Source organism: Oncorhynchus nerka, linkage group LG18 (assembly GCF_034236695.1).
Source record: "Oncorhynchus nerka isolate Pitt River linkage group LG18, Oner_Uvic_2.0, whole genome shotgun sequence".
In the NCBI taxonomy this organism is placed as follows: Eukaryota; Metazoa; Chordata; class Actinopteri; order Salmoniformes; family Salmonidae; genus Oncorhynchus; species Oncorhynchus nerka.
In genome coordinates, this window is record NC_088413.1 from 23,112,511 (window position 1) to 23,139,959 (window position 27,449).

Sequence of the window (27,449 nt, forward strand, 5' to 3'; positions counted from 1 at the left end):
TCTGAATGTCCTTGACAACCTCAATGGTGATTCCCCCTCTCTCTCTCTCTCTCTCTCTCTCTCTCTGAGCTACTAATTACATTTTTACTACGTGGAGACTGCATAATGGCCTTTTTTAATGAAGGTGAATGCACTGACTGAAGTTCACTGGGAGAAAAATGACCAGGGATCTCTCTCTCTTACATTGCCACCACTCAGATGAGTAAATTTCAGGTGGACAAATTGAGGCAGTTAATCCGTGTCACATCTTAATAAAAGCTCTGTCTATTGGCTCAGCTTAAATACAAGCTCTGTCGATTGGCTTGGCTGAGCCTTAAGGTGATGCACTCTAGTCGCAGTTTCGAGACTGAGGGGAGGCAGAGGGGGTGTGGCTTTAAAACAGAGGCACATCAATAATTGTTGTGGAAGGAGAGAGAGGTTTCTAGCCCAAAGGTGTTACAATGGCTCTGGAAATATTTGAGGAGACCCCTTCAACCCTTTTCAGAAAGAGGAGGGTTTTTTTAATGGAAGAGGGTGTCTGCTTTAAATCAATACTATGGTCAAGGGTTACCAGTGTTAGCAATTTATGTTATTCTTCAATAACACAAACTCCAACGCAAATCAGGGTGAGATCGTCCTCTCAAACTCTGCATGGTCAATTTATCTTCAAAATGTTCTTATACCAGAGACAGTTGATAGCTGTTCCAGTGTAGGATGTTTTGGATGAGTTATATGGGGCGGCAGCGTAGCCTAGTGGTTAGAGTGTTGGACTAGTAACCGAACTGTATCAAGTTCAAATCCCCGAGCTGACAAGGTACAAACCTGTTGTCCTGTCCCTGAACAGGCAGTTAACCCACTGTTCCTAGGCCGTCATTGAAAATAAGAATTTGTTCTTAACTGACTTGCCTAGTTAAATAAAATATGTCTAGTAGTCTCATTGTTATTTTGTGTTGTTCCTCTGGCAAGGGAAGAGGCCCATGGCAAGTCCATGTCAAATCCCTCAAAAAATGTGTAAATAAATCTGAAATGCTGTAATCTTTTGACGTGGACTAGACCTTTATTGACAGGCGATGGAGATTGAGAGGCGAGAAACATGTTGAGGACAATACGCTGTGATTAACGAGTCATCCTGGGATTAATGAGTGCTGATTAATGATTAACTCCTGGGATTTTTGGATTGTTCCAGACACTAGACAGCTTCATATTTCATTTATCCCTCTCATAAAAATGCCCAATTAATCAAAGGGTTTGTCGGCAGAAAAAAACATCTATGCAGAACTGAATATAAGCCGATAAACACTAAATATGAAGTGATTGAATGAAACAGCACTGTTCTTTCTAGACAAGCAGTTCTTTTCATGGGTAGGTTTTCGGACAGAAAAGCCGTGATTGATTGGAAACCTTGTATATATCTTGTCCTGTTGTAGGCTACCCTATAGAATGCATCCATCTTTCTCTTAGACTCTCCATAACACTCGGTAAGTTTCAAGTTGGCGTAACTGTCAGAGTTGTTTCCCTCATGCAACATTTTACAGCACATTAACTCAGGGTTTTAAGTGAAAAAAGACTCACCTAGGCCTGTAGTCCTTTCAATGTATTCCTGCCCATGTAACTACAGAGGTGGTTTCAGTCTACCCTGACAGAGTAACTATAGAGGTGGTTAGAGTCTACCCTGACGAAGTAAGCTGTTAAAACCTTCACCACCGTGGTGTGTATTGTTCTGATCATAGGATTTAATACATAATCGGCTTTCGTTCGTGTTTGAATAAACCCAAAGGAGAGAAAAGAAGAAATAAGGAGAGAAAAGACCTGTGAAAGAGAGGAAATGCTGTTATTTTGAAAGATGCAGATGAACCTGTAGGCTATAGTTATATATGTATTCATGTAATACCTATATGCGTTGATGTGTTGCTAGCCAACCTAAGCAAACACGAAGAGATATGTATTTCCATTGATTTACATGGATATATACGGCTTTGTTAGAGGTGAAACTATATGTTTATTAATAAAGAATGGAAACCCTGATGAAGGTGGGCTGCTGATTAAACGTTGGTATTTATTACATGTATTGAGTCAGAGCCATGATATTGTACAGCCCTTCCTTCTTAGCATGAATGCCTCTCCTTCTAAGTATTAATAAAGACTCAACTATGAACTGTAGTTTCACCTGTAATGTTCTTACTTTCAGACGTGGACGAGTGTGCGACCGGCGTGGCCACGTGTCCCCGGTTCCGTAAGTGCGTCAACACATTCGGGAGTTACATCTGCAAGTGTCACGAGGGCTTCGACCTGCAATACATCAACGGGAAGTACCAGTGTGTAGGTACGTAATGAGGTCATCCAGGCTTCCACACGTCTTACCTGGGGTTTAAGGGTCAAAAGGTCACAACGGGCAGGCTTGTTGAGATGTTTTGCGTCTGGAGTGCAGGTGTTGTTTTTAAATTAATAATTTTAAGAGAGAGATAAGAAGAAAGAAAGGAGGGGAGAGAGAGAACGAGGGAGTGGAAAGAAAGAAAGAAAGAAAGAAAGAAAGAAAGAAAGAAAGAAAGAAAGAAAGAAAGAAAGAAAGAAAGAAAGAAAGAAAGAAAGAAAGAAAGAAAGAAAGGAGGGGAGAGAGAGAACGAGGGAGTGGAAAGAAAGAAAGAAAGAAAGAAAGAAAGAAAGAAAGAAAGAAAGAAAGAAAGAAAGAAAGAAAGAAAGAAAGAAAGAAAGAAAGAAAGAAAGAGAAAGAAAGGAGGGAGAGAGAGAACGAGGGAGTGGAAAGAAAGAAAGAAAGAAAGAAAGAAAGAAAGAAAGAAAGAAAGAAAGAAAGAAAGAAAGAAAGAAAGAAAGGAGGGGAGAGAGAGAACGAGGAAGCGGAAAGAAAGAAAGAAAGAAAGAAAGGAGGGGAGAGAACGAGGAAGCGGAAAGAAAGAAAGAAAGAAAGAAAGAAAGGAGGGGAGAGAGAGAACGAGGGAGTGAAAGAAAGAAAGAAAGAAAGAAAGAAAGAAAGAAAGAAAGAAAGAAAGAAAGAAAGAAAGAAAGAAAGAAAGAAAGAAAGGAGGGGAGAGAGAGAACGAGGAAGCGGAAAGAAAGAAAGAAAGAAAGAAAGGAGGGGAGAGAGAGAACGAGGAAGCGGAAAGAAAGAAAGAAAGAAAGGAGGGGAGAGAGAGAACGAGGAAGCGGAAAGAAAGAAAGAAAAACGGCATAACCTTAAGAAATCCTGTCAAACCTCTAAATATTTACTGCATCTTCTCTGAACAAATCACATTCACTCTTTAATCTTGAACAGAGAATCATTCAGTAAACATTCAGTAGGTCTATTGGAATGACGCCTCCTCTGTTCTCACGCCTTTGAGATGTGTCAACAATCAAAAGTTCAACACTGTCAGTTGTGCAGTGTTCACTAAACTCCTCATAACGTATTATCTGAAAGGGTGAGGGTTTGAATGAACTAACAAGCATTCTTCGTAAAGTATTCAGTGTACTGATTCTCTCTCTTCACTCTAATAAATAGCACTTCCCCTAATAAAAGGAGACGTTGACGTAAATGCCGAACTCCCTCTCTGAGTGAAGGGGAAATTAACCTTGGCCAATTAGCATGCTGTACTTCTGCTGCCTTTCACTGTGTTTATGTGCTGTGCAAGAGCTCTCTGTCTGTCTGTCTGTCTGTCTGTCTGTCTGTCTGTCTGTCTGTCTGTCTGTCTGTCTGTCTGTCTGTCTGTCTGTCTGTCTTTCCTTCTTTCGTTCTGTATTTGTCTCTCCCCTCCCTCCCTCCTACTCAGCTATGTGGTTCTCCTGTCTTTCAGATGTGGATGAGTGCTCCTCAGGCCAAAACCAATGCAGCAGTTTCGCCACCTGCTATAACACGCCTGGTTCCTACAAGTGCAAGTGCAAAGACGGCTACAGGGGGATGGGCCATGACTGCAAACGTAAGCTAGGCCACTGAATGGCCCCGCGGCCCCTCTCTCTTTTTTAAAGGGACAGGGCCCCCTTTTTTATTTTCTTTGGTGGTGTTTTTTGAAGGCTGGAGGGAGGACCAGATTACGGGGTAGGAAAAGTAGTCTGCAACCTAAGAGCAAGGGGCTGAAATTCTTGTCTTCGTAATGGCTGTCACTCATGAGTGAGATAACCCCGCCCCTTATCGTCTAGTACGGCCATCTTTATCTTAAAATTTTTCCAGACGTCAGATGTCTCTTTCTTTTTCTTCTTCCTCCGGCTAGTGTCTCCTTCCTCTAATGTGATAGACCACTCAGACGCCTGTGTGTCTCTTCTGTCTTTGTTGTTGCTGTTCGCACAGCGGCTCAATGGCAAAAATAAAAGTCATCTATTATCATGATATATCCCCAGTAGTTGAATATTTTGACTGAACCGCTGTACGCCAGTCAGTGTTGGCATCTCAAATTGCACCCTATTCCCTATATAGTAAACTATTTTTGACCAGAATGCTATACGCCCTGGTCAAAAGTAGTGCACTTTATAGGGAAACAGGTGCCGTTTTGGATGCTGCCAGTGTAGCTAGCAGCACACAGAACCCCTCCGCCCGCCTAGAGCACTAGCAGAATCCCGACACTGGTATTTGAAACAATCTGTCGCCATACCGGTGTGATACAGAAGTGGCTCAAGGGGGAGGGAGTTGATTTGCGATATCCTATTTGTGTGTCACATGCTGTATCAAAGCCCCTCCGTAACCCGAGAAAGCTTGAGCCGAGACTCTCTTTGAGAAGCCCCACACCCCTACCCTCACCCCCCTTCAGTCCTCAATCATGGAGCCCTTTTTCCTCAAGTCGTCCCTAAATGCCTTTTCTATTCTGCCCTCCAACCTGTGGAATGCGAGGACAAACAATAGATGGGTCTCGCGTCTCTCCTTCATGACATCAGAGGCTTTGGGGGTGATCCTGAGTGCAGGGATTTTTCTAGGTGTGGTTGGTATCACTCCACACATGAATACCAGCTAGCTGGCTGTCTGGCTGGCTGTCTGTCTGGCTAGCTCAGGGCTGAGAACTATGACTGCTCTATCAGGGGATAAAGTGGAAATGAATGTTAGAAAATGAGTCTTGATATAAGGGGGTGATTTGGTTTCAAAGATAAAATATTTAAAGTCCCTCAATGAGGGGGAGTATGCTTTATGGATACAGAGATAAAGCTGGTTGCTTGTTTACGCAGGTAAAGTCATTGCAGATGAAAGAGCTGGCCTTTCTTTCCAAGGGTCAGTTGGTCACTGCAGTCACCACTTCTTTATGCCTCATTAACACCAAAGAAGTCAGGGTCGTGTTCATTAAGCACCAAACTGAAGAAGAAAATACACTGAAACAGGGAGGGACTATCTGGACACCTCCAATTAGAACCGCACATTTGTTTCCATTGCAAAACATTTTAAAACATTTTTATGTTGTTTTATGTTATTTTCCCTTCCAGCCATTCCCAAGGTGGTCATCGAACCCCCCAGGTTCCCCCCGAACCACCACAACATTATCCCTGACTCGGACCACAAGAGGACCACCACCACGATCCGACCGCCCATGACCGCCAAGAGAGTCGCCCCCACCGCCCCCAAAAGAACCACAACCACTCCCAAACCAACGACCACGACCACTACTACTACAACTACTACTAGAGCACCTTCTACAACCACACTACCACCTCCCCCACCTCCTCCAAGGACGATGCCCCCCGCCCCTCGTAAGCCAGTGGTCCCCACGAGACCACCAATCATACCCACCAGGAGACCCCCTGTAGTCACCCGTAAGCCCTATGTGCCCCCACGGCGTCCCACCATCACCTCTCCACCGCCCCCACCCGCAGGACCCCACCCTACGTGCCCACACGCCGCCCGCCTCCCCCAAAACAGCCTGAGCCGGTCACCCCAGTGGACAACACCATCGAGAAGGAGGTCACCAAACAGAGAGGTGACGTCCACAGTAAGTTTGGTTTTTGTCTTGCTTGAGGTTTACATTGACTGTTATGCATAGTGTGTGTATGTATGTGTGTGTGTGTGTGTGTGTGTGTGTGTGTGTGTGTGTGTGTGTGTGTGTGTGTGTGTGTGTGTGTGTGTGTGTGTGGGTGGTGGGGGGGGGGGGTAGGCATCCATAAACTTCTGTATGTCCACCTCAGCTACTTTTCAGCAGATTTGGTTAAAAAGATAAATAATATTCATCGGCCGGAGAGTCAAGTGTGCGCTCCGACAGCGAAACCAGATGGGTGGGGCTTAAGCTTAAGAGGGTGTGAACGATGCTGAATGGGTGGAGTCAAAGAAAAGCTCTTCACTAGATAGCAAAATATTTAAAGGCGATATTGTCAAAATTGAGTATACAAGTTGATCAACTTTCAAAGCAGAATGACTTTCCCATTGTTCCTCCTGCAGTGTATGATATTCCATTGTCTAGTTCTGAGTCTCTACTTTTATCTAATGTAAAAAAAAAAAAACATTTCAAATTTTGTTACATAAGACCGAATCCAGGTGGTGAGTCCCATATGCGGTCAATTTATCTTGATAAGATGCTTGGCAAGTTTCTGCCAACTAGATGTGACCATTTGCTTATGCATATTTCATTCATCTGGTTCGTAATATATCAGGCATGATTGTGAAATATGTCCATCCAACCATTCCCAATGACAGAATGAAAACACTTTGTCTTTCTGTCAACAAATCAGTTGTGAGGCGGTCCAGAGTAAATCAAGTGTGTATTATTATCTAAACCCGTTTTCAACAGAAACTGGAGAACATCTGAATGCCATTGAACTGAGGGGGATTGTCAGTCTTTTGCCACAGTATATTCTACTATCTATCTAGGCCAGTACGGGGGGGTGATAGAGGCTAGAGAAACATTATTATCACACAGCTAAGGGCTGGTAGAGAACTCAAGATGGACCACACCGGCTCATGGAAGCCATACTGGCTCATGGCTTTTGGGGGAACATTCAAGGTCATAGCACAGGCTCACCTTAATATGATAATACCACTTGCTATGCAGTTATTGACAATAATTCACCTAGTTGCAAAAAAATGTAGACTTGGTACTAGTCTCACACCTTTATTCTCATTGGTGCAGACTTGACCTTACACAGTTAGCCTGCACTATAACACACTAGCCTGTTGCCAGATCTGTCTTGCCAGCTCCAATGGTCAGTGTGACGTTATATTGTTCTGGAAAGACTGCACAAACAGATCTGTAATCAGACTAATATAATACTGGATTACAGAACACCTGGAAATCCCAGTGCCCATTTGAACGCTGTTGATTAAAAGTCATCGCCAAGGCCCTCTGACATCAATAGGCTGTGAGGATGAAAGGGTGGCGGTGCAGCAGCCATGGTGCATGCTGGGAGGTGAGTTAGATTGTGTTTCCCACCGACCTAGCCAGATGGCCTCACATAATTATAAAATGTAAAAAACGAGCGGGTAGATTACATTCACATCAGTTTGCGTTATTTGGAGGAAGACGTCCATATACTCAGCTGAATAGCCTCGGAGAAGGTCTTTGAAATGCCTTGTTTGAATGAGATGAGAGGGAGAGGAAACGACGATGCCCCGGCCATATCAATAGAATATTTTCATTGGATTTGTGATTCAAGAGGACAAGAATGAACGTCAAAGCATAAGGACGACACTGTTGTCAGATTTCTGTTGTCCTTTGCAGAAGTTTGAATTAGACTTGGGCTCTCGAGTGGTCAGCAGTCTAAGGCACTGCATCTCAGTGCTAGAGGTATCACGACAGACGCTGGTTCGATTCCAGGCTTTATCACAACAGGCCGTGATTGGGAGTCCCATAGGGCAGTGCACAATTGGCCCAGCGTCGTCGGGTTTGGCCGGGGTGGGCCGTCATTGTGACTTGCCTAGTTAAATAAAGGTTAAAAAAATATATATATATTTTTTAAGTGGTTCAGAACTTGGAAGCATCAGCTTGTTTGTACATTTTTATTTACTTTTAGTAAAGTAAATGAAGTAAAACATTTGTAAAGTAAAAGAAAAGTTTTCGTACTTTTAGCTCATAATTGGGACTCTGTAGATTGCCCTGTGATTGTCTTGTTGAGGCTGTGCTGATCCGTCAAGGTGGAGCTGATGCCAGTCATTAAGGAAGAGGGATTGACCGCTAACCACTTTCTTGGTCCTGTCGGGATCCTTTTGAAGATGCTTCCTCCCTTCCATTCATTCCTTGAAGTGGTCGCAGCAAAGAAGTACCCCAGGAAAACTCTGTCTTCTTACCCACACAAACATTTCAGAAATGTGCCACCATCGGCTAATCAAATTCCTCTTTAAAGGGATCGTTTTCCAGGTTTTTATCCCAATCTTTATTTATTTATTACCTCAAGAGAGTAAACACAGATATTCTGGAGTGATATTGTTGCAATATAAGTACGATTTTGGAAGAGAAGTGTTTTCCCAAATGTGTTTACGTCCCATTGTTTACTTCACACTGCTTTCCATAAAGCTTTCATTTCAATTCCAATACAAACACTTCACTTCTCTGGAGGTAAGAAAACAATTCTGAATTGGGTAGAAATCCAGAAAATGACCCCTTTTAAGACACATTGAAAAAGAGAAAGTTGTGCATTGAAAAAGCCTGTGCTTGGCTTGGTTAGCAGAGTATGTGAAAATCCCCTCTTGAGCTTTTAGCCCCGTCGACTGCCCAAATATTTGCCACAGAATTAAACAAGACAGGGTCGAGAGGAGCGCTAGCGACAAGGACGGCTAACACAGTGGAGTAAATCAGATTTATTAAGCGTGGGAGTGCAGCTGCTGGCCGAGGGAGATTGATTCCCTGAAGAAATACTTAGCCCTTTGTTTCTCGCAGTGTAAAGTGGCACGGTACAGTATAGTGTCCAACTGCCATGGACTTCAGTAGGGCAGACCTGGGTTCAAGTTGTATACTGAAAAAATATATCAACGCAGCATGCAACAATTTCAACTATTTGACTGAGTTACAGAACATACTGTATAAGGAAAGCAGTCAATTGAAATACATTCATTAGGTCCTATTCTATGGATTTCACATGACTGGGCAGGGGTGCAGCCATGGGTGGGCCTAGGAGGGCATAGGCCCAGCCAATCAATATTACAGACAAATACTCCTCAGTTTCATCAGCTGTCTGGGTGGCTGGTCTCAGATGATCCCGCAGGTGAAGAAGCCGGATGTGGAGGTACTTGGCTGGTGCAGTTACACGTGGTCTGCGGTTGTGAGGCAGGTTGGATGTCCTGCCAAATTCTCCAAAACAACGTTGGAGACGGTTTATGGTAGAGAAATGAACATTCAATTCTCTGGCAACAGCTCTGGATATTCCTGAAGTCAGCATGACAATTGCACGCTCCCTCAAAACTTCTGCGGCATTGTGTTGTGTGACAAAACTGAACATTTAAGAGTGGCCTTTTATTGTCCCCAGCACAAGGTGCACCTTTGTAATGATCCGGCTGTTTAATCAGCTTCTTGATATGCCACACCTGTCAGGTGGATGGATTGTCTTGGAGAAATGCTCACTAACAGGGATGTAAACAAATTTGTGCACAGCATTTGAGAGAAATAAGATTTTAGTGCGTATGGAACCCTTTTTGGTTCCAGGTAGAAGGGTTCTAAATGAAACCCAAAAGGGTACTACCTGGAACCAAAAGGGGTTCTTCGAAGGGTTCTCCTATGGGGACAGCAGAAGAACCCTTTTTAGTTCTGGATTGCACCTTTTTTTCTAAGAGTGTACAGTAGCACACTCAGCTAATGTAGCTCCTAGGGAGGACCCCCCCCTCCTTGGCCTGGATACGTCTATGGCCTGGATGCCTGGCATTGCTGGAGAGCCTGGTGTCTTGCCAGGGAATATGTGCACAGCCCTCTGCTTCCTGATTCCACAGACAGGCAGGCAGGCTCGCTGGCTGGCTGGCTGGCGTACTACAACAATTTTAGGTCAGAAGTGGCCCAAGCTAGCGGCTAACACTGCGGTAAATGAAGTAGACTGCTAGGACACAAAGTGGGGTGGGAGAGCCAGGGGTTAGTATTCAGAGGTCAAGTGTCGCGCCTGTGGAACAGTATCAGTGTATCATACCCTGATTGAGGTGTTGGCAGTTATGTTTTATCAATCCTATATTTCTTTGATGATAACATGCGTGTTATCACCAGATTTTGTCATTGTCAAAATATAATTATCCATAGGCAACTTAATCTAAACATCATGTTTGACAAGTTAAACCTGGTCAATAGACCTTTGAGTGACGTTGAGCTAGACAAGAAGTACTGTACATGTTTCCCATGTTTCCATTTGACCTGTGACCTTTCAGGCTTTGGGGCGGCTTGGCATTTCAGTATATTAGGCAGTATGACCACAGCTATATCAGTAGAGACTGAGGGTTATTTCAGTAGTGTCTGTGTCACTGTGCCACGAGAGAGGGGCCCCAGGGTCGTGTGCGTGCGCACGTCACAGCGTTTACACGGCCATTGCATCAGAAACAGCTGAAGACCCCTCCCCCCACACACACACCTCCACCACACCCCTTGCTCTGTGGCTACCAATCATAGGGTCTGAATTAGCAGAGTTGAGTACAGTAGGCAGAATGGACCTAATATGTGAACCCGTTTGTAGTACAGTGTACTGCAGTGTTTGAATATATTTTTGTTCTAATTCAGGTGCCATGTATTATGTCTCTATCCAAATGATATCGTATCGTGGAGGGTTGAAATTGATTTTCATGCTCTTATATAGCGTTGGTCAAACCTGTCTGAGAACGTATTCAACTGTGTGTGAATTTCCCAGAGGATATTGCTCTTCTCCCTACTATCTATCATTATCAACAAAATGGGTATTTTTTATTCTCTGTCAATGTAGCGCACACACACACACACACACACACACACACACACACACACACACACACACACACACACACACACACACACACACACACACACACACACACACACTTAATTTCCCTAATACCTCTTGATTTGGCCTTTTATCTTTGCTCCCCTAGTTCCACGTAACCATGATCACAACACCGTCTTGGGGGTCGACTTTGACATCGAGCTGGGCAACACGGCCGACGAAGCGAAGGATGACGCAGGTAAACAGAAACATTTGTCAAACACTAACCATCTCCACGCTTCCTAACACTTCCTACAGAGGACGTAAGTCAAACGATGATGAACGAGTTACGTTCGCCAGCCCAGATTCATTTAGGTTCTGCAACGCTTTGGAAAAAGGCTGCGGAGGGAAAGATATGGTAGTGACTTGGTGTGTTTTTGATGCACTGTCACGGGAAAGTCACAGATTAAATTCATCCTGCTTGTTTATATGACACCTACCCAGAATGCATTGCTTCATGATTGACTGATTGGTTGAGTTGAAGGTTTAATGTAACGACCACAGGAGGTTGGTGGGCACCTTAATTGGGGAGGACGGGCACGTGGTAATGGCTGGAGTGGAATGGTAGCAACAACCTCAAACACATGGTTCCAGCCATTATTATGAGCGGTCGTCCCCTCAGCAGCCTCCACAGGTACCGATGCAGCAGTTAGAGAAACACACACACACACACACACACACACACACACACACACACACACACACACACACACACTTGAATAAGGAAGAGCAGTGTACTCTTTGTACTTGAGAACGTTATCCATCACATCTGGGGCTTGCTTATGTGATTTATTGATGTCAATCAGCGGTATGGCGTGAAACAGTGCTTTCATTGGCTCAGAGAATGATCCTGCTATGTGCTTTTCACGACCCTATGTTCAGGGTCAAAATGACGAATGCTAGTTTCATCTCAAGACACAATTTGTACTGGCGACGCATGAATTATTATGGCTTATGTCCGAAACAAATAAATCAAAATCGAAATGATCATTCGTATCCGATTACTCACTGTCATGACCACAATGTATTTGTTGAGGGTTTATGCGGAGTGGCTAAATGAAATGATATGGTGGCTGACACACTTCGATGAACACACACACACACACACACACACACACACACACACACACACACACACACACAACATACAGAACACGCGCGCACGCACAGATGCAATCACATAAACACACAAGCATACACATACACGCGCACACACAAATCCACACACAGTTATCATCAGATTTATTTTGTAAAATGAAAGCTTACTTCACATGCAATTCAGATCAGTTCGTTCCCATTTCATCCATCACGGCGCTCTCAGTCCACCACTCTAGAGAATCAATATTTATTGTTCTGTAATAACTTGTGCGTTCACCACCTTTCTTTCACATCTTCTGTATGTTTCATGTACATAAGAGAGAATGGAAATGATGCTGCATCTGTTGGAATCAAAGGCACACAGCAGGAGTGATTTGAGCTACGTTCACGCAAGGAGAGCCTTTGTGTGAGCTTAGTTCACGCAAGGAGAGCCTTTGTGTGAGCTACGTTCACGCAAGGAAAGCCTTTGTGTGAGCTTAGTTCACGCAAGGAGAGCCTTTGTGTGAGCTTAGTTCAAGCAAGGAGAGCCTTTGTGTGAGCTTAGTTCACGCAAGGAGAGCCTTTGTGTGAGCTTAGTTCACGCAAGGAGAGCCTTTGTGTGAGCTTAGTTCACGCAAGGAGAGCCTTTGCGTGAGCTACGTTCAAGCAAGGAGAGCCTTTGTGGGGTAAAGGTACTTGAAATATGTGAAACATTGTTGTTTAAATTCCTCTTCAGAGGCTGGCTACCTGAGCTGCTCCTTTGATAACGGCCTTTGCGGTTGGATCCGGGACAAGGATGGCGACCTGCACTGGGAGACAACACCGGACCCATCTGGTAAGAACCAGAGTTCACTTTTCTTTTTGCTAGCCAGATTAATGCAAAGCGGATTATTCTGGACATTGTTACAAACGGTTCAGATAAAGCAATATTTCCTCAGGGAAGGCAAAAATAAGATACATAAGATAAGATACCCTTTAACCTCACTTTTGCGTTCAGATACTAACATTTTAATGATAAGCGCAGACGTTTTCTTTTCATATTAGAACATTGGCTCTAAAAGTGTGTTGCTGGTTTTACACAGGAAGGTCTGATCCTTGGTAGAACTAGCTGTGGTTATTATTCATTGAGAAACAAATACCCTTTGAAGAGATTCATTAGTCAACAGTATTCAAAACAAAACACTTGATTACAGGTTGGTTCAGAGAAAACAAGATGTGTGTTTTTTTTGCAATGGTTCCACTCAATCATATGTCAAGAGTAAATTTAATTCAGCCTAGTCTGACTCTATTTAGAAGTATAACTTTATAGTCCCAGGAGGACATTTTGGGAGGTTTTCGGCACAAATTTCAATGAGGACAATATTCTGTAAAATGGAGCTGCCGATAACAAAAAGATGAAGCCATCTGATTGAGACACATCCATCTGAAAACTAAAACCAGTGTTCTAGCATCTCCTTCATTTCCAAACGTTTTCTCCTATTGAACGCTACCCTGATTGTGATATCACTTTCTCTTCCTCTTTCCTCTCCACAGGTGGAAAATACCTCACCATCCCTGAGGTGAGCGACAAGAAGAGCGGGCGAGGGGCGCGCCTGGTCCTCCCGTTGACTCCTCCCTGGAACGACGGTAACCTGTGTCTGTCGTTCCGCCACAAGCTGGCAGGACACCATGTGGGTATGCTCCAGGTGTTTGTGAAGAAAGGGAAGCAGTACAGCCCGGCCGTGTGGGGAAGGACGGGGGGTAGCGGCTGGAGACATACCCAGATCACGCTGTGGGGCACGGGACTTGAGAGTGTGAGTATACAGTAGTGTATATACAGTATATATATATATAAACTCAGCAAAAAAAGAAACGTCCCCTTTTCAGGACCCTGTCTTTCAAAGTTAATTCGTAAAAATCCAAATAACATCACAGATCGTCATTGTAAAGGGTTTAAACACTGTTTCCCATGCTTGCTCAATGAACCATAGACAATTAATGAACATGCACCTGTGGAACGGTCGTTAAGACACTAACACCTTACAGACGGTAGGCAATTAAGGTCACAGTTACGAAAACTTAGGACACTAAAGAGGCCTTTCTACTTACTCTGAAAAACACCAAAAGATAGATGCCCAGGGTCCCTGCTCATCTGCGTGACCGTGCTTTAGGCATGCTGCAGGAGGCAGCACTGGACTGAGGGCTTGTAGGCCTGTTGTAAGGCAGGTCCTCACCAGACATCACCGGGGACAACAGGATGGCAACAACAACTGCCCGAGCACAAACCCACAGTGCTCAGATTGTCCGCTGGACTGGACAGACAGGACTGGCAAAACCGGCAACAACGTGCTCTTCACTGACGAGTCACGGTTTTGTCTCACCAGGGGTGATGGTCGGATTCACGGTTATCGTCAAAGGAATGCGCGTTACACCGAGGCCTGTACTCTGGAGCGGGATTGATTTGGAGGTGGAGGGTCCGTCATGGTCTGTGGCGGTGTGTCACAGCATCATCAGACTGAGCTTGTTGTCATTGCAGGCAATCTCAACGCTGTGCGTTACAGGGAAGACATCCTCCTCCCTTCCTGCAGGCTCATCCTGACATGACCCTCCAGCATGACAATGCCACCAGCCATACTGCTCGTTTTGTGTGTTTATTTCCTGCAAGACAGGAATGTCAGTGTTCTGCCATGGCCAGAGAAGAGCCCAGATCTCAATCCCATTGAGCACGTCTGGGACCTGTTGGATCGGAAGATGAGGGCTAGGGCCATTCCTCCCAGAAATGTCCGGGAAATTGCAAGTGCTTTGGTGGAAGAGTGGGATAACATCTCACAGCAAGAACTGGCAAATCTGGTGCAGTCCATGAGGAGGAGATGCACTGCAGTACTTAATGCAGCTGGTGGCCACACCAGATACTGACTGTTACTTTTGATTTTGACACCCCCTTTTGTTCAGGGACAAATTATTCAATTTCTGTTAGTCACATGTCTGTGGAATTTGTTCAGTTTATGTCTGTTGTTGATCTTGTTATGTTCATACAAATATTTACACATGTTAAGTTTGCTGAAAATAAATGCAATTGACAGTGAGAGGATGTTTATTTTTTTGCTGAGTTTATATATACTCTACCGGTCAAAATTTGTCATTGTAAATTTAATATACCTGTCATTGTTTTCCATGAAAAAATGTGAAATTAGTTGCAAAATGAATATGAACTATAGTTAAGACTTTGACAAGGTTATAAATAATGATTTTTAATTGAAACAATAATTGTGTCCTTCAATCTTAGCTTTTGTCAAAGAATCCTCCATTTGCAGCAATTACAGTCTTGCAGACTTTTGTCTTTGTAGTTGTTAAGTGCCGTCCACAGGGTATGGCATGGCGTTGCAAAATGGAGTGATAGCCTACCTTCTTCAACATCCCATTTACCCTGTATAAATCTCCCACTTTTACCACCGCCAAAGCACCCCCAGACCATCACATTGCCTCCACCATGCTTGACAGCTTGACACCATGCTCCTCCAGCATCTTTTCATTTTTTTGCGTCTTACAAATGTTCTTCTTTGTGATCCAAACACCTCAAACTTAGATTCGTCTTTCCATAACACTTTTCTCCAATCTTCCTCTGTCCGGTGTCTGTGTTCTTTTGCCCATCTTAATCTTTTTTTTTTATTGGCCAGTCTGAGATGTGGCTTTTTCTTTGCAACTCTGTCTAGAAGGCTAGCATCATGGAGTTAACTCTTCACTGTTGACGTTGAGACTGGTATTTTGTGGGTAATATTTAATGAAGCTACCAGTTGAGGACTTGTGAGGCGTCAGTTTCTCAAACTAAACACTCTAATGTACTTGCCTCTTGCTTAGTTGTGCACCGGGGCCTCCCACTCCTCTTTCTATCCTGGTTAGAGCCCGTTTGCGCTGTTCTGTGAAAGGAGTAGTACACAGCGTTGTACCTGATCTTCAGTTTCTTGACGATTTATCTCATGGACTAGCCTTAATTTCTCAGAACAACAAAAGACTAACGAGTTTCAGAAGAAAGGTCTTTGTTTTCTGGTTATTGCTCAACCTGTGATCAAACCCACAAATGCTGATGCTCCAGATACTCAACTAGTCTAAAGAAGGCCAGTTTTATTGCATTTTTAATCAGAACAACAGTTTTCAGCTGTGCTAACATAATTGCAAAAGGGTTTTCTAATGATCAATTAGCCTTTTAAAGTGATAAACTTGGATTAGCTAACACAATGTGCCATTGGAACACAGTGGTGAGGGTTGCTGATAATGGGCCTCTGTACACCTTTGTAGATATTCCATTTAAAAAATCAGCCGTTTATATTTACAATAGTAATTTATAACATTAACAATGTCTACACTGTATTTCTGATCAATTTGATGTTGTTTTAATGGACAAAAATGTGCTTTTATTTAAAAAACAAGGACATTTCTAAGTGACCCCAAACTTTTGAATGGTAGTGTATATATACAGTACCAGTCAAAAGTTTGGACACACCTACTCATTCCAGGGTTTTTCTTTATTTTTAGTATTTTCTACATTGTAGAATAATAGTGAAGACATCAAAACTATGAAATAACACACATGGAATCATGCAGTAACCAAAAAAAATGTTAGATTTTATATTTGAAATTCTTCAAAGTAGGCACCCTTTGCCTTGATGACAGCTTTGCACACTCTTGGAATTCTCTTGATTGTCTGGGTTAGGGGAGAGTTTGGCCAGCCAGAATTTCCTTGTCTCATCGTGCTCTAGCGACTCCTTGTGGTGGGCCGGGCACATTGGTGCGGCTGGCTTCCTGGTTAAGCGAGTAGTGTGTCAAGAAGCAGTGAAGCTTGGCTGGATCGTGTTTCGGAGGACGCGTGGCTCTCGACCTTCTCTCCTGAGACAAGATTGTAACTATAAATTGGATATCACAAAATTGTGTAGAAAAAGGGGGTAACGTAAAAAAAAATGTAATAATAATTGAGTGTAAAGCTGTATACCATAGTATGTAGAGTGTAAAGCAGTATACAGAAGTATATAGAGAGTGTAAAGCAGCATAAAGAAGTATATAAAGAGTGTAAAGAAGTATACAGTAGTATAAAGAGAGTAAAACAGGTGACAGTAGTATAGAGAGTGTAAAGCCGTATACAGTAGTATATATACAGAACACCTAATATTAAGTTGCACTCTTTTATTCCCTCAGATCAGCCACAATTCTTGGACTCAACAAGGTGCCGAAAGTGTTCCACAGGGATGCTGACACGTGTTGACTCCAATGCTTCCCAAAGTTGTGTCAAGTTGGCTGAATGTCCTTTAGCTGGTGGACCATTCTTAATACACACGAGAAACTGTTGAGATTTTAAAAAACAGCAGCATTGCAGTTCTTGACACACTCAAACCGGTGTGCCTAGCACCTAGTACCATACCCCGTACAAAGGCACTCAAATATGTTATCTTGCCCATTCACCCTCTGAATGGCACACATACACAATCCATGTCTCAATTGTCTCAAGGCTTGAAAATCCTTCCTCCCCTTCATCTACACTGATGATTGAAGTGGATTTAACATGTAACAAAAATAAGAGATCATAGCTTTCACCTGGTCAGTCTATGCCATAGAAAGAGCAGCTGTTCCTAAAGTATAAAACAGTATACAGTAGTATGTCTGACACCACACCTTACTTGTCTTTGCCATCTGTGACTGACCTTTAGCAACAACTGACACATTGGTTATTGGTGTGTGTGTTTGAATCATGGTTGTCCTCAATTGATGTTCAACTACTACGCTATGGAGGTTCTATGATTGTCGGAGATGGCGAAGTGCCCTGGCGAAGAGCTCTCTCCTGGTGAAGGGCTTTCTCCCTGGCTAACCATCGATGCCCCCCTCCTTTCAAGTCATAGCAGACTGCCTTTCTCCCTGGCTAACCATCGATGCCCCCCTCCTCTCAAGTCATAGCAGACTGCCTTTCTCCCTGGCTAACCATCGATGCCCCCCTCCTCTCAAGTCATACCAGAGACTGCCTTTCTCCCTGGCTAACCATCGATGCCCCCCTCCTCTCAAGTCATAGCAGACTGCCTTTCTCCCTGGCTAACCATCGATGCCCCCCTCCTCTCAAGTCATACCAGAGACTGCCTTTCTCCCTGGCTAACCATCGATGCCCCCCTCCTCTCAAGTCATAGCAGACTGCCTTTCTCCCTGGCTAACCATCGATGCCCCCCTCCTCTCAAGTCATAGCAGAGACTGCCTTTCTCCCTGGCTAACCATCGATGCCCCCTCCTCTCAAGTCATAGCAGACGGCCTTTCTCCCTGGCTAACCATCGATGCCCCCCTCCTCTCAAGTCATACCAGAGACTGCCTTTCTCCCTGGCTAACCATCGATGCCCCCCTCCTCTCAAGTCATAGCAGACTGCCTTTCTCCCTGGCTAACCATCAATGCCCCCCTCCTCTCAAGTCATAGCAGACTGCCTTTCTCCCTGGCTAACCATCGATGCCCCCTCCTCAAGTCATAGTCATAACCATCGATGCAAGATAGCAGACTGCCTTTCTCCCTGGCTAACCATCGATGCCCCCTCCTCTCAAGTCATAGCAGACTGCCTTTCTCCCTGGCTAACCATCGATGCCCCCCTCCTCTCAAGTCATAGCAGACTGCCTTTCTCCCTGGCTAACCATCGATGCCCCCCTCCTCTCAAGTCATAGCAGACTGCCTTTCTCCCTGGCTAACCATCGATGCCCCCTCCTCTCAAGTCATAGCAGACTGCCTTTCTCCCTGGCTAACCATCGATGCCCCCTCCTCTCAAGTCATAGCAGACTGCCTTTCTCCCTGGCTAACCATTGATGCCCCCTCCTCTCAAGTCATAGCAGACTGCCTTTCTCCCTGGCTAACCATCAATGCCCCCCTCCTCTCAAGTCACAGCAGACTGCCTTTCTCCCTGGCTAACCATTGATGCCCCCCTCCTCTCAAGTCATACCAGAGACTGCCTTTCTCCCTGGCTAACCATTGATGCCCCCCTCCTCTCAAGTCATACCAGAGACTGCCTTTCTCCCTGGCTAACCATCGATGCCCCCCTCCTCTCAAGTCACAGCAGACTGCCTTTCCATACTACCTCTGTCTGAAGCTGACTAGACACCATTCACATTCCATTTTGATAATTAGTTGTACCTGTTTTTTTGTTTTGTTTTTGCTTTGAGATTACATTTTGTAATCGAAAGTGCTATATAAGCGAAATAACTTATTTATTGTGCTGTGTTGTTGTTCCCAGGTGATTCTGAAGGGCGAGCGCGGGCGTGGCCGGAGCGGAGAGATGGCCGTGGATGACATCACCTTGAGAAAAGGTTCCTGCACCGAGGAGCACAATCTGAGAAGACATTAATACACACAGCAGAGAGCGACAGAGATGGAGAGAGAAAGAGAGAAGTGGAGAGAAGATAGAGCCCAGGGAGGAGCAGACTCTGATTGGACCCCCATAGAGGGTCCAAGAGCACCTCTGTGAAGAAGGGGCATTTCTCTCTGCCTGTCCACCAATAAGAAGACCGCACCAAACCTGTCCACCAACAAGAGGACTGCAACAAACCTGTCCACCAATAACTAGACTGCACCAAACCCTTCCACCAATAAGAAGACTACCCCAAACCACCGGGGAGAAAGAGGGTCCACCATGTGATCCCCCACCACCCCTACCCACTCTCTTCAACTCTACATCACCCGGTTCCTCACTATTGACCTGTGCTTGCCCCTGGAAACCCTGGAAACGTCCCTGTGAGCACTGCCACCCAGCCAATCACACCGCCCAAAGGCCTCCATCGATGTTTCATCATCTTGCTTTCATATTTTAGTCTGAAGCCATATCTGATTGTTTGCTATCCATCATTTAGATTGTATAACTGTTTTAACCTGCGTCGTGTTCATTAGGTACCAAACAGGGAAAAACTGACTGAAACAGGGAGGGACTACGAGGGCTTGTCCAATAAGAAACAATTACTTACATTTTCCGTTGCAGAGCATTTTAAAACATTTCCCGTTCTGTGCCCTAATGAACAGGACCCAGGTACAACAAGAGAAGACGCCAACCTGTAATGGGGAGAATGAAAAATCCAAACCCTGCTCCGTTTATTTAGACAAATCAAATTCTGTAAAACTAGTGCTGAGTCACTCGTATGTTACTATTGCTACAACCGTATGCAAGTTCACATGATAAGCCATTATTATCTGAATTCTGAATTTTAAGATTGACCGTGATTTCTCTCTATGTGCTTTGTTCTATTAAGTGCAAGTTGGTTGTACTGGCGATGACAGTATCAACGATTTCTGTCTCTCACCCAGTGTATTATTGTAAATGTAGTCGTGTGTACATATTCTAGAACACTTTCATGCTCATATTAAGCTGTGTGGTTTATACGTTTATGTAAATTCAGACTTATGTATTAATTGGAGTTGAAAAATGTATGGTTTTCGTTTGTGTCTATAACTCAAGATCAATATATGGATAAACATTTGAACCTTGTGGGAATACAAGGCTGTTTACAGTACATCAATGATCATATCTGTTCATGCTTTATGTTGAATTACTAGATCGCTTCCTCAGTCGTTTTTTAACGTTTCGCAGTACACAGTTGCATTATTGTGCCATCTGCCATAATGAAGGTTCTGATCTGTTGGAAATTCAAACTGTACTATATGCATGGATCAGTTCACCAAATTCTCATAATATACTCAGCCAATGATGTAAATAAAAGGACATTGACTGATACATGTTTGACTAAGCGTGTCATTGTCATGTTGTCCTTGTCTTTTCTGTGTGACACACTTTTACATCAAATCTAAAACAAAAAAACAACGCTTTAAGTGAGAAGTAGGCATTTGTCTGAAGCCAAACATTCACATGAGCACCACAATGACCACTCCACCCATGTTCCACTAAGGTTTTCCCGCACATAGCTTTGACCTACTACAGTAGCTATGTTGCAAAGGAGGTTGGTGGCACCTTAATTGGGGAGGATGGGGTTGTGGTAATGGCTGGAGCAGAATTAGTGGACTGGTATCAAATACATTAAACACGTGGTTTCCATGTGTTTGATGCCATTCCATTCGCTCCGTTCCGGCCGTTATTATGAGCTGTCCTCCCCTCAGCAGCCTCCTGTGCTATGTTGGTCTATTGCACTTCAAACAATGTGTATGCAGGTTGCTTAGGATTCAAACCTTCTCAAACAGCCTAATTAATACTATTTGAGGAGGTGTGCCCACAATAATGTAATTTGTACCGCATACAAGTTCAAGTATTGGATTCTTCACACACAACACTAATCCCATTCCACTACCTTTTCAAGCTTTTTTAATTACATGAAAGGAAGCTTTACTTTTATACTTACAATACCATCATGCTTGATTGAGCTGTTTTGTCCTGTAGTAATGTGGTGCCTGCCTGTATTTCCATCAACCATTATTTTAGCAATACATGTAATTGAGAACAAAAATATTTTTGGGGGTCAGTAGGTTCCCAACATAAGTGGTGGTGTGTTGGACACAGTCACTCATATATAGAGGTCTATTCATGGGTTGCATGTTTGTCACAATATTGTTTTGAACGCTCATTTTGGGTTGATGCCTGACTGAGCATTCTACTCAATGCATCGTCAATGAGCCCTGATGAAGATTTCATCCAAAGTGCATTACAGTGGCTTGGAAATACAATGACATTCAAAAGGAGGCAAATAATTAGTAGGAAAACCTTTTGTCATCATTTTGTCGATCAGGAGCTCTACCGAGGCAGTCCCGTTAGATCTCTTATATACAGACAAGTTATATTTGCATGATTTAGCTTATTCGTTCATCATTAACGTTTGCTTCATTCATGTAACCGACCAATACTGGGTCATGCATGTGACAGACCAATACTGGGTCATGCATGTGACAGACCAATACATCACGAGGCTTCTTCTCTCTAAGCAGAGACCTTGAAACTGAGAGATCTTTCATTCTCAAAACAAGAGTCTGGGAGTACTCCCAAATTGAAGTTACTAATAGTGAGGATTCGTTCAATTAGTCACTTGCATGAACACAGAAAACAGTTATTAGAAAAGCACAAACATAGAACACAGAAATGTAGAAATAGAAAAGCACCAACCTAAAATGTTCCATCACATGGGAAAGACAAAGCATTTGAGTGCCTTTGAATGGGGTATGGTAGTAGGTGCCAGGCGCAGTGGTTTGTGTCAAGAACTGCAAATCTGCTTGGTTTTTCACACTCAACCGTTTCCCGTGTGTATCAAGAATGGTCCACCACCCAAAGGACAACCAGCCAACGTGAAACAACTCTGGAAAGCATTGAAGTCAGCATGGGCCAGCATCCCTGTGGAACGCTTTTGACACCTTGTAGAGTCCATTCCCTGACGAATTGAGGCTGTTCTGAGGGCAAAAGCGGGCGCAACTCAATGTTAGCACGGTGTGTATATAATACTGTATATACAGTACCAGTCAAACGTTTGTACACACCTACTCATTCCAGGGTGCACCTACTCATTCCAGGGTACACCTACTCATTCCAGGGTACACCTACTCATTCCAGGGTACACCTACTCATTCCAGGGTACACCTACTCATTCCAGGGTACACCTACTCATTCCAGGGTGCACCTACTCATTCCAGGGTACACCTACTCATTCCAGGGTGCACCTACTCATTCCAGGGTACACCTACTCATTCCAGGGTGCACCTACTCATTCCAGGGTACACCTACTCATTCCAGGGTGCACCTACTCATTCCAGGGTACACCTACTCATTCCAGGTTACACCTACTCATTCCAGGGTGCACCTACTCATTCCAGGGTAGCACCTACTCATTCCAGGGTACACCTACTCATTCCAGGGTGCACACCCAGGGTACACCTCATTCCAGGGGGTGCACCTCATTCCAGGGTCACCTTCCAGGGTACACCTACTCATTCCAGGGTACACCTACTCATTCCAGGGTACACCTACTCATTCCAGGGTACACCTACTCATTCCAGGGTACACCTACTCATTCCAGGGTACACCTACTCATTCCAGGGTGCACCTACTCATTCCAGGGTGCACCTACTCATTCCAGGGTGCACCTACTCATTCCAGGGTACACCTACTCATTCCAGGGTACACCTACTCATTCCAGGGTACACCTACTCATTCCAGGGTGCACCTACTCATTCCAGGGTACACCTACTCATTCCAGGGGTTTTCCTTATTTTTACTATTTTCTACATTGTAGAATAATAGTGAAGACATCAACAATATGAAATGACTCAGAGCCCCACCTGTTTTGAGCTCCACACTATTAGGTAAAAACAAATACATATATATACTTTTTTGGGGGGGGCTTGCCTGTTTTGCTTGTTATTTTGGTATTAATACGTGATATTATCAGTTTGCAAACAATGTAAAAATAATAACAATTGAGTTAATAAAGCCGCATACAAACATGGTCTCCTTTTTGCTTTCTTGAGTAAGGCAGCTCCAAAATGCAGGTGTTTCAGCCTAGCTCAGCACTTTCTGTGGTGGTGGGGCAGCCAGCAGAACATACAGAGCGTTGCAAAAGAAAATGACTTCTTAATCTTGGCCAGCTCTGGTAATGTGCCTCTCAGACACCTGTATCGAGACTTCCTAAATCCTAACAAATATGGTGGATAGAGTGCATTCGGAAAGTATTCAAACCCCTTGACTTTTCGACATTTCGTTACATTATAGCTTTACTCTAAAATTGAGTAAATATTTTTTTCTTTCATCAATCTACATACAATACCCATAATCTCACCATACCTAGCTTTACTCTAAAATTGAGTAAATATTTTTTTCTTTCATCAATCTACATACAATACCCATAATGACAAAGTGAAAAGAGGTTTTTAGAAAGTTTAGCAAATGTATTTTTTTTTAAATAACAGAAATACCAGACAACAGGCTTTGAGACTTTAAATTTAGCTCAGGTGCATCCTGTTTCTATTGATCATCCTTGAAATGTTTCTACAACATGATTGAAGTCCACCTGTGGTAAATTAAATTGATTGGACGTGATTTGGAAAGGCACACACCTGTCTATATAAGGTCCCACAGTTGGCAGTGCATGTCAGAGCAAAAACCAAGCCATGAGGTCAAAGGAATTGTCCGTAGCGCTCTGAGACAAGATTGTGTCGAGGCACAGATCTGGGGAAGGGTAGCAAAATAAATTCACAGCAATGAAGGTTCCCAAGAACACAGTGGCCTCCATATTTCTTAAATGGAAGAAGTTTGGAATCACCAATATTCTTCCTAGAACTGGACATCGCCGGCCAAACCGGCGATGTCATCTACAAAATTGCTTCCAACACTCTACTCAGCAAACTGGATGCAGTTTATCACAGTGCCATCCGTTTCGTCACTAAAGCACCTTATACCACCCACCACTGTGACCTGTATGCTCTAGTCGGCTGGCCCTCGTTACATATTCGTCGCCAGACCCACTGGCTCCAGGTCATCTACAAGTCCATGCTAGGTAAAGCTCCGCCTTATCTCAGTTCACTGGTCACGATGGCAACACCCATCCGTAGCACGCGCTCCAGCAGGTGTATCTCACTGATCATCCCTAAAGCCAACACCTCATTTGGCCGCCTTTCGTTCCAGTTCTCTGCTGCCTGTGACTGGAACGAATTGCAAAAATCGCTGAAGTTGGAGACTTTTATCTCCCTCACCAACTTCAAACATCTGCTATCTGAGCAGCTAACCGATCGCTGCAGCTGTACATAGTCTATTGGTAAATAGCCCACCCATTTTCACCTACCTCATCCCCGTACTGTTTTTATTTATTTACTTTTCTGCTCTTTTGCACACCAATATCTCTACCTGTACATGACCATCTGATCATTTATCACTCCAGTGTTAATCTGCAAAATTGTAATTATTCGCCTACCTCCTCATGCCTTTTGCACACAATGTATATAGACTCCCCCTTTTTTTTCTACTGTGTTATTGACTTGTTAATTGTTTACTCCATGTGTAACTCTGTGTTGTCTGTTCACACTGCTATGCTTTATCTTGGCCAGGTCGCAGTTGCAAATGAGAACTTGTTCTCAACTAGCCTACCTGGTTAAATAAAGGTGTTCTCAACTAGCCTACCTGGTTAAATAAAGGTGTTCTCAACTAGCCTACCTGGTTAAATAAAGGTGAAATAAAAAAATAAAAAAAAATCGGGGGAGAAGGGCCTTGGTCAGGGAGGTGACCAAGAACCCGATGGTCCCTCTGACAGAGCTCCAGAGTTCCTCTGTGGAGATGTGAGGACTTTCCAGAAGGACAACCATCTCTGCAGCACTCCACAAAACAGCTTGTTGCATGGAGAAGCATGGTGGTGGCAGCATCATGCTGTGGGGAAGTTTTTCAGCGGCAAGGATTTGGAGACTTGTCAGGATCGAGGAAAAGATGAATGGACCAAAGTAAAGAGAGAGATCCTTGATGAAAACCTGCTTCAGAGCGCTCAGGACCTCAGACTGGGGCGAAGGTTAACCTTCCAACAGGACAACGACAAAGAATGGGAGAAACTCCCCAAATACAGGTGTGCCAAGCTTGTAGCATCATACCTTAGACGACTCAAAGCTGTAATCGCTGCCAAAAGTGCTTCAACAAAGTACAGAGTAAAGGGTCTGAATACTTATGTAAATATGATATTTCAGTTGTATTTTTTATACATTTGCAAAAGTTTTTACTTTGTCATTATGGGGTATGTAGATTAATGAGGGAAAAAATCATTACATAATTTAAGAATAAGGCTGTAACGTAACAAAATAACTTTTGAATGCACTGTAAATGAAGACAGTTCACTTAGGCTGTTTCCTTTATTTATTTTTGTCAGTTCAGGTCTACTTAACTTGGACACCAATGCAATAACAGCTGAGTCTGGTCTACTTAGTTCCTTGACTTTCATTGATCCAGAAAAAAACAGCGAGTGGTGTCTCTGATCCTAATTGGATAGCCGTGACCCTAGGGGATTGGAGTTGATGGCTATTTTAAGGTTCACTCTACTGATTCTGCCACACTAGACCAAAGTGTATGATGATGATACAGAAGTCAGAAGTTATTTCTTTAAATCTTTATTTAACTAGGTAAGTCCGTTAAGAACAAATTCTTATTTACAATGACAGTGTTCAGGGGCAGAACGACAGATTTTTACCTTGTCAGCTTGGGGATTCGATCCAGCAACCTTTCAGTTACTTGCCCAGCGGTCTAACCACTAGGCTACCCAAAAAACATAAGTTTAAACTTAAGTTGACCGGAATATTTTGATTGAAATCACAAAAATATTTGTTGCCCTTTGACCCTTTATCTACTTGTCTAGGTAGGGGTAATGAACTTGTAAAAATACAACCCAGTACAACAACAAAAAAAGAGACATCTACAATGTTCTGGGTACATTTGACCCGCACTTTGACCTTTATAACTCTTGAACGGTGTGTCCTAGAAACGAGCTGCTTCATGTTAAATAAAACGGAGTTGCTGACAATCTTACTTTTCCCTGAACTTTTATTCTCCGGACTAAAGATCCTGAAGCTTCTGCTCATCACATTCTGTGCATGTGTTTATTCTCTACTTTACTACAGTCCTTGCTCTGCTCTTAGGGAACAGGCTACTCTTGCGAATGGTGCTGTTTAATAAAGATGGATCAAAGCTGAATCAATGTCTGCAAGATCACATAATGAACCGACTATAATAGCATAGTATTACATTACTGTAAGACAAAAATACCAGTGCATTTTTCTCTCATGTGGCCAAAACTTAATAGGTCCACTAGGCAAACTTGTTAACACTCTCTGCTCCACAATTCACACAATGTACATCATTCAATACAACACTGTAGGATAGTTTGAAACACTGTATAACTCAAGAAGATCACACTGATTGAGATTAAATGGTTGGTATGCAGATACTGCATGGATGTTTCACCGGTAAAACTTGAAGAATTATCATTCTTGATTGACAGTGAGAAATGTGAAGGGAAGGACACCTACATTGTTTTTAGAAGAAAAGGTCTGGGAAAAGTCCCATTCGCAGCCACATTTTGACAAGGGAAACTGTACTTAATGTAATTTCCAAATTGGATCAGAACATCAATCGTGTATAGCCTTTTCTAACATAATAGAAGGGTTAAGTAAAATATTATTTATAATATTTTTGTTTCAGTTCAAGTTCTAGTTCAAGTGCAACATGAATCTAACAATTGAACCAAAGTCAATTACCTAGGTTGCATTAATTAGGGCACACCGTAGAAAAAGGTTGTAAAACATGCTTCAATGGAAAATGAAAACAAGTGGTTCTTATTGGACAAGTCCAGGTAGTCTCTCTCTGTGTCTGTGCATTTCTTCCATCTGGTGCCTAATAAATATGACCGACTCATTTTACAGGGCCACACTGTTCTCCACATTGTTGGGATTCAGGTAGGTATATGACAGGGGCAAAGAAACATTCCTGCCTTGGATTTCAAAGTTGTATTTCTTCAGCACATTTTGAGTTTCGTGAATCAGTTCCAGAGGGGTCTTCTCACTGAAGTGATCCTGATAGCCATTTCCAAGAGCGACCTAAGGAGGCAAGAGAGTTGATGGAATTTTAAAT

The 27,449-nt window shown here is 43.4% G+C and overlaps 2 protein-coding genes across 2 annotated transcripts in view; one reads left to right on the plus strand and one right to left on the minus strand.

Moving 5' to 3' along the window:
• Positions 1–20,591, plus strand: part of npnta (nephronectin a) — a 61,525-nt gene extending 40,934 nt beyond the window's left edge. Inside the window, 8 exon segments of the mRNA XM_065003781.1 lie at positions 2,168–2,302; positions 3,768–3,890; positions 5,377–5,750; positions 5,753–5,879; positions 10,910–10,999; positions 12,614–12,712; positions 13,411–13,670; positions 19,104–20,591. Of these exon segments, the coding sequence (XP_064859853.1) occupies positions 2,168–2,302; positions 3,768–3,890; positions 5,377–5,750; positions 5,753–5,879; positions 10,910–10,999; positions 12,614–12,712; positions 13,411–13,670; positions 19,104–19,214 (1,319 nt within the window). The 3' untranslated portion in view covers positions 19,215–20,591.
• Positions 20,592–25,659: 5,068 nt separating this feature from the next.
• The window catches only part of LOC135561833 (hydroperoxide isomerase ALOXE3-like), a 29,663-nt gene continuing 27,873 nt past the window's right edge, over positions 25,660–27,449 (minus strand). Inside the window, exon 16 of the mRNA XM_065003782.1 lies at positions 25,660–27,415. Coding sequence (XP_064859854.1) covers positions 27,236–27,415 — 180 coding nt within the window. The 3' untranslated portion in view covers positions 25,660–27,235. The remainder of the gene's footprint in view (positions 27,416–27,449) is intronic.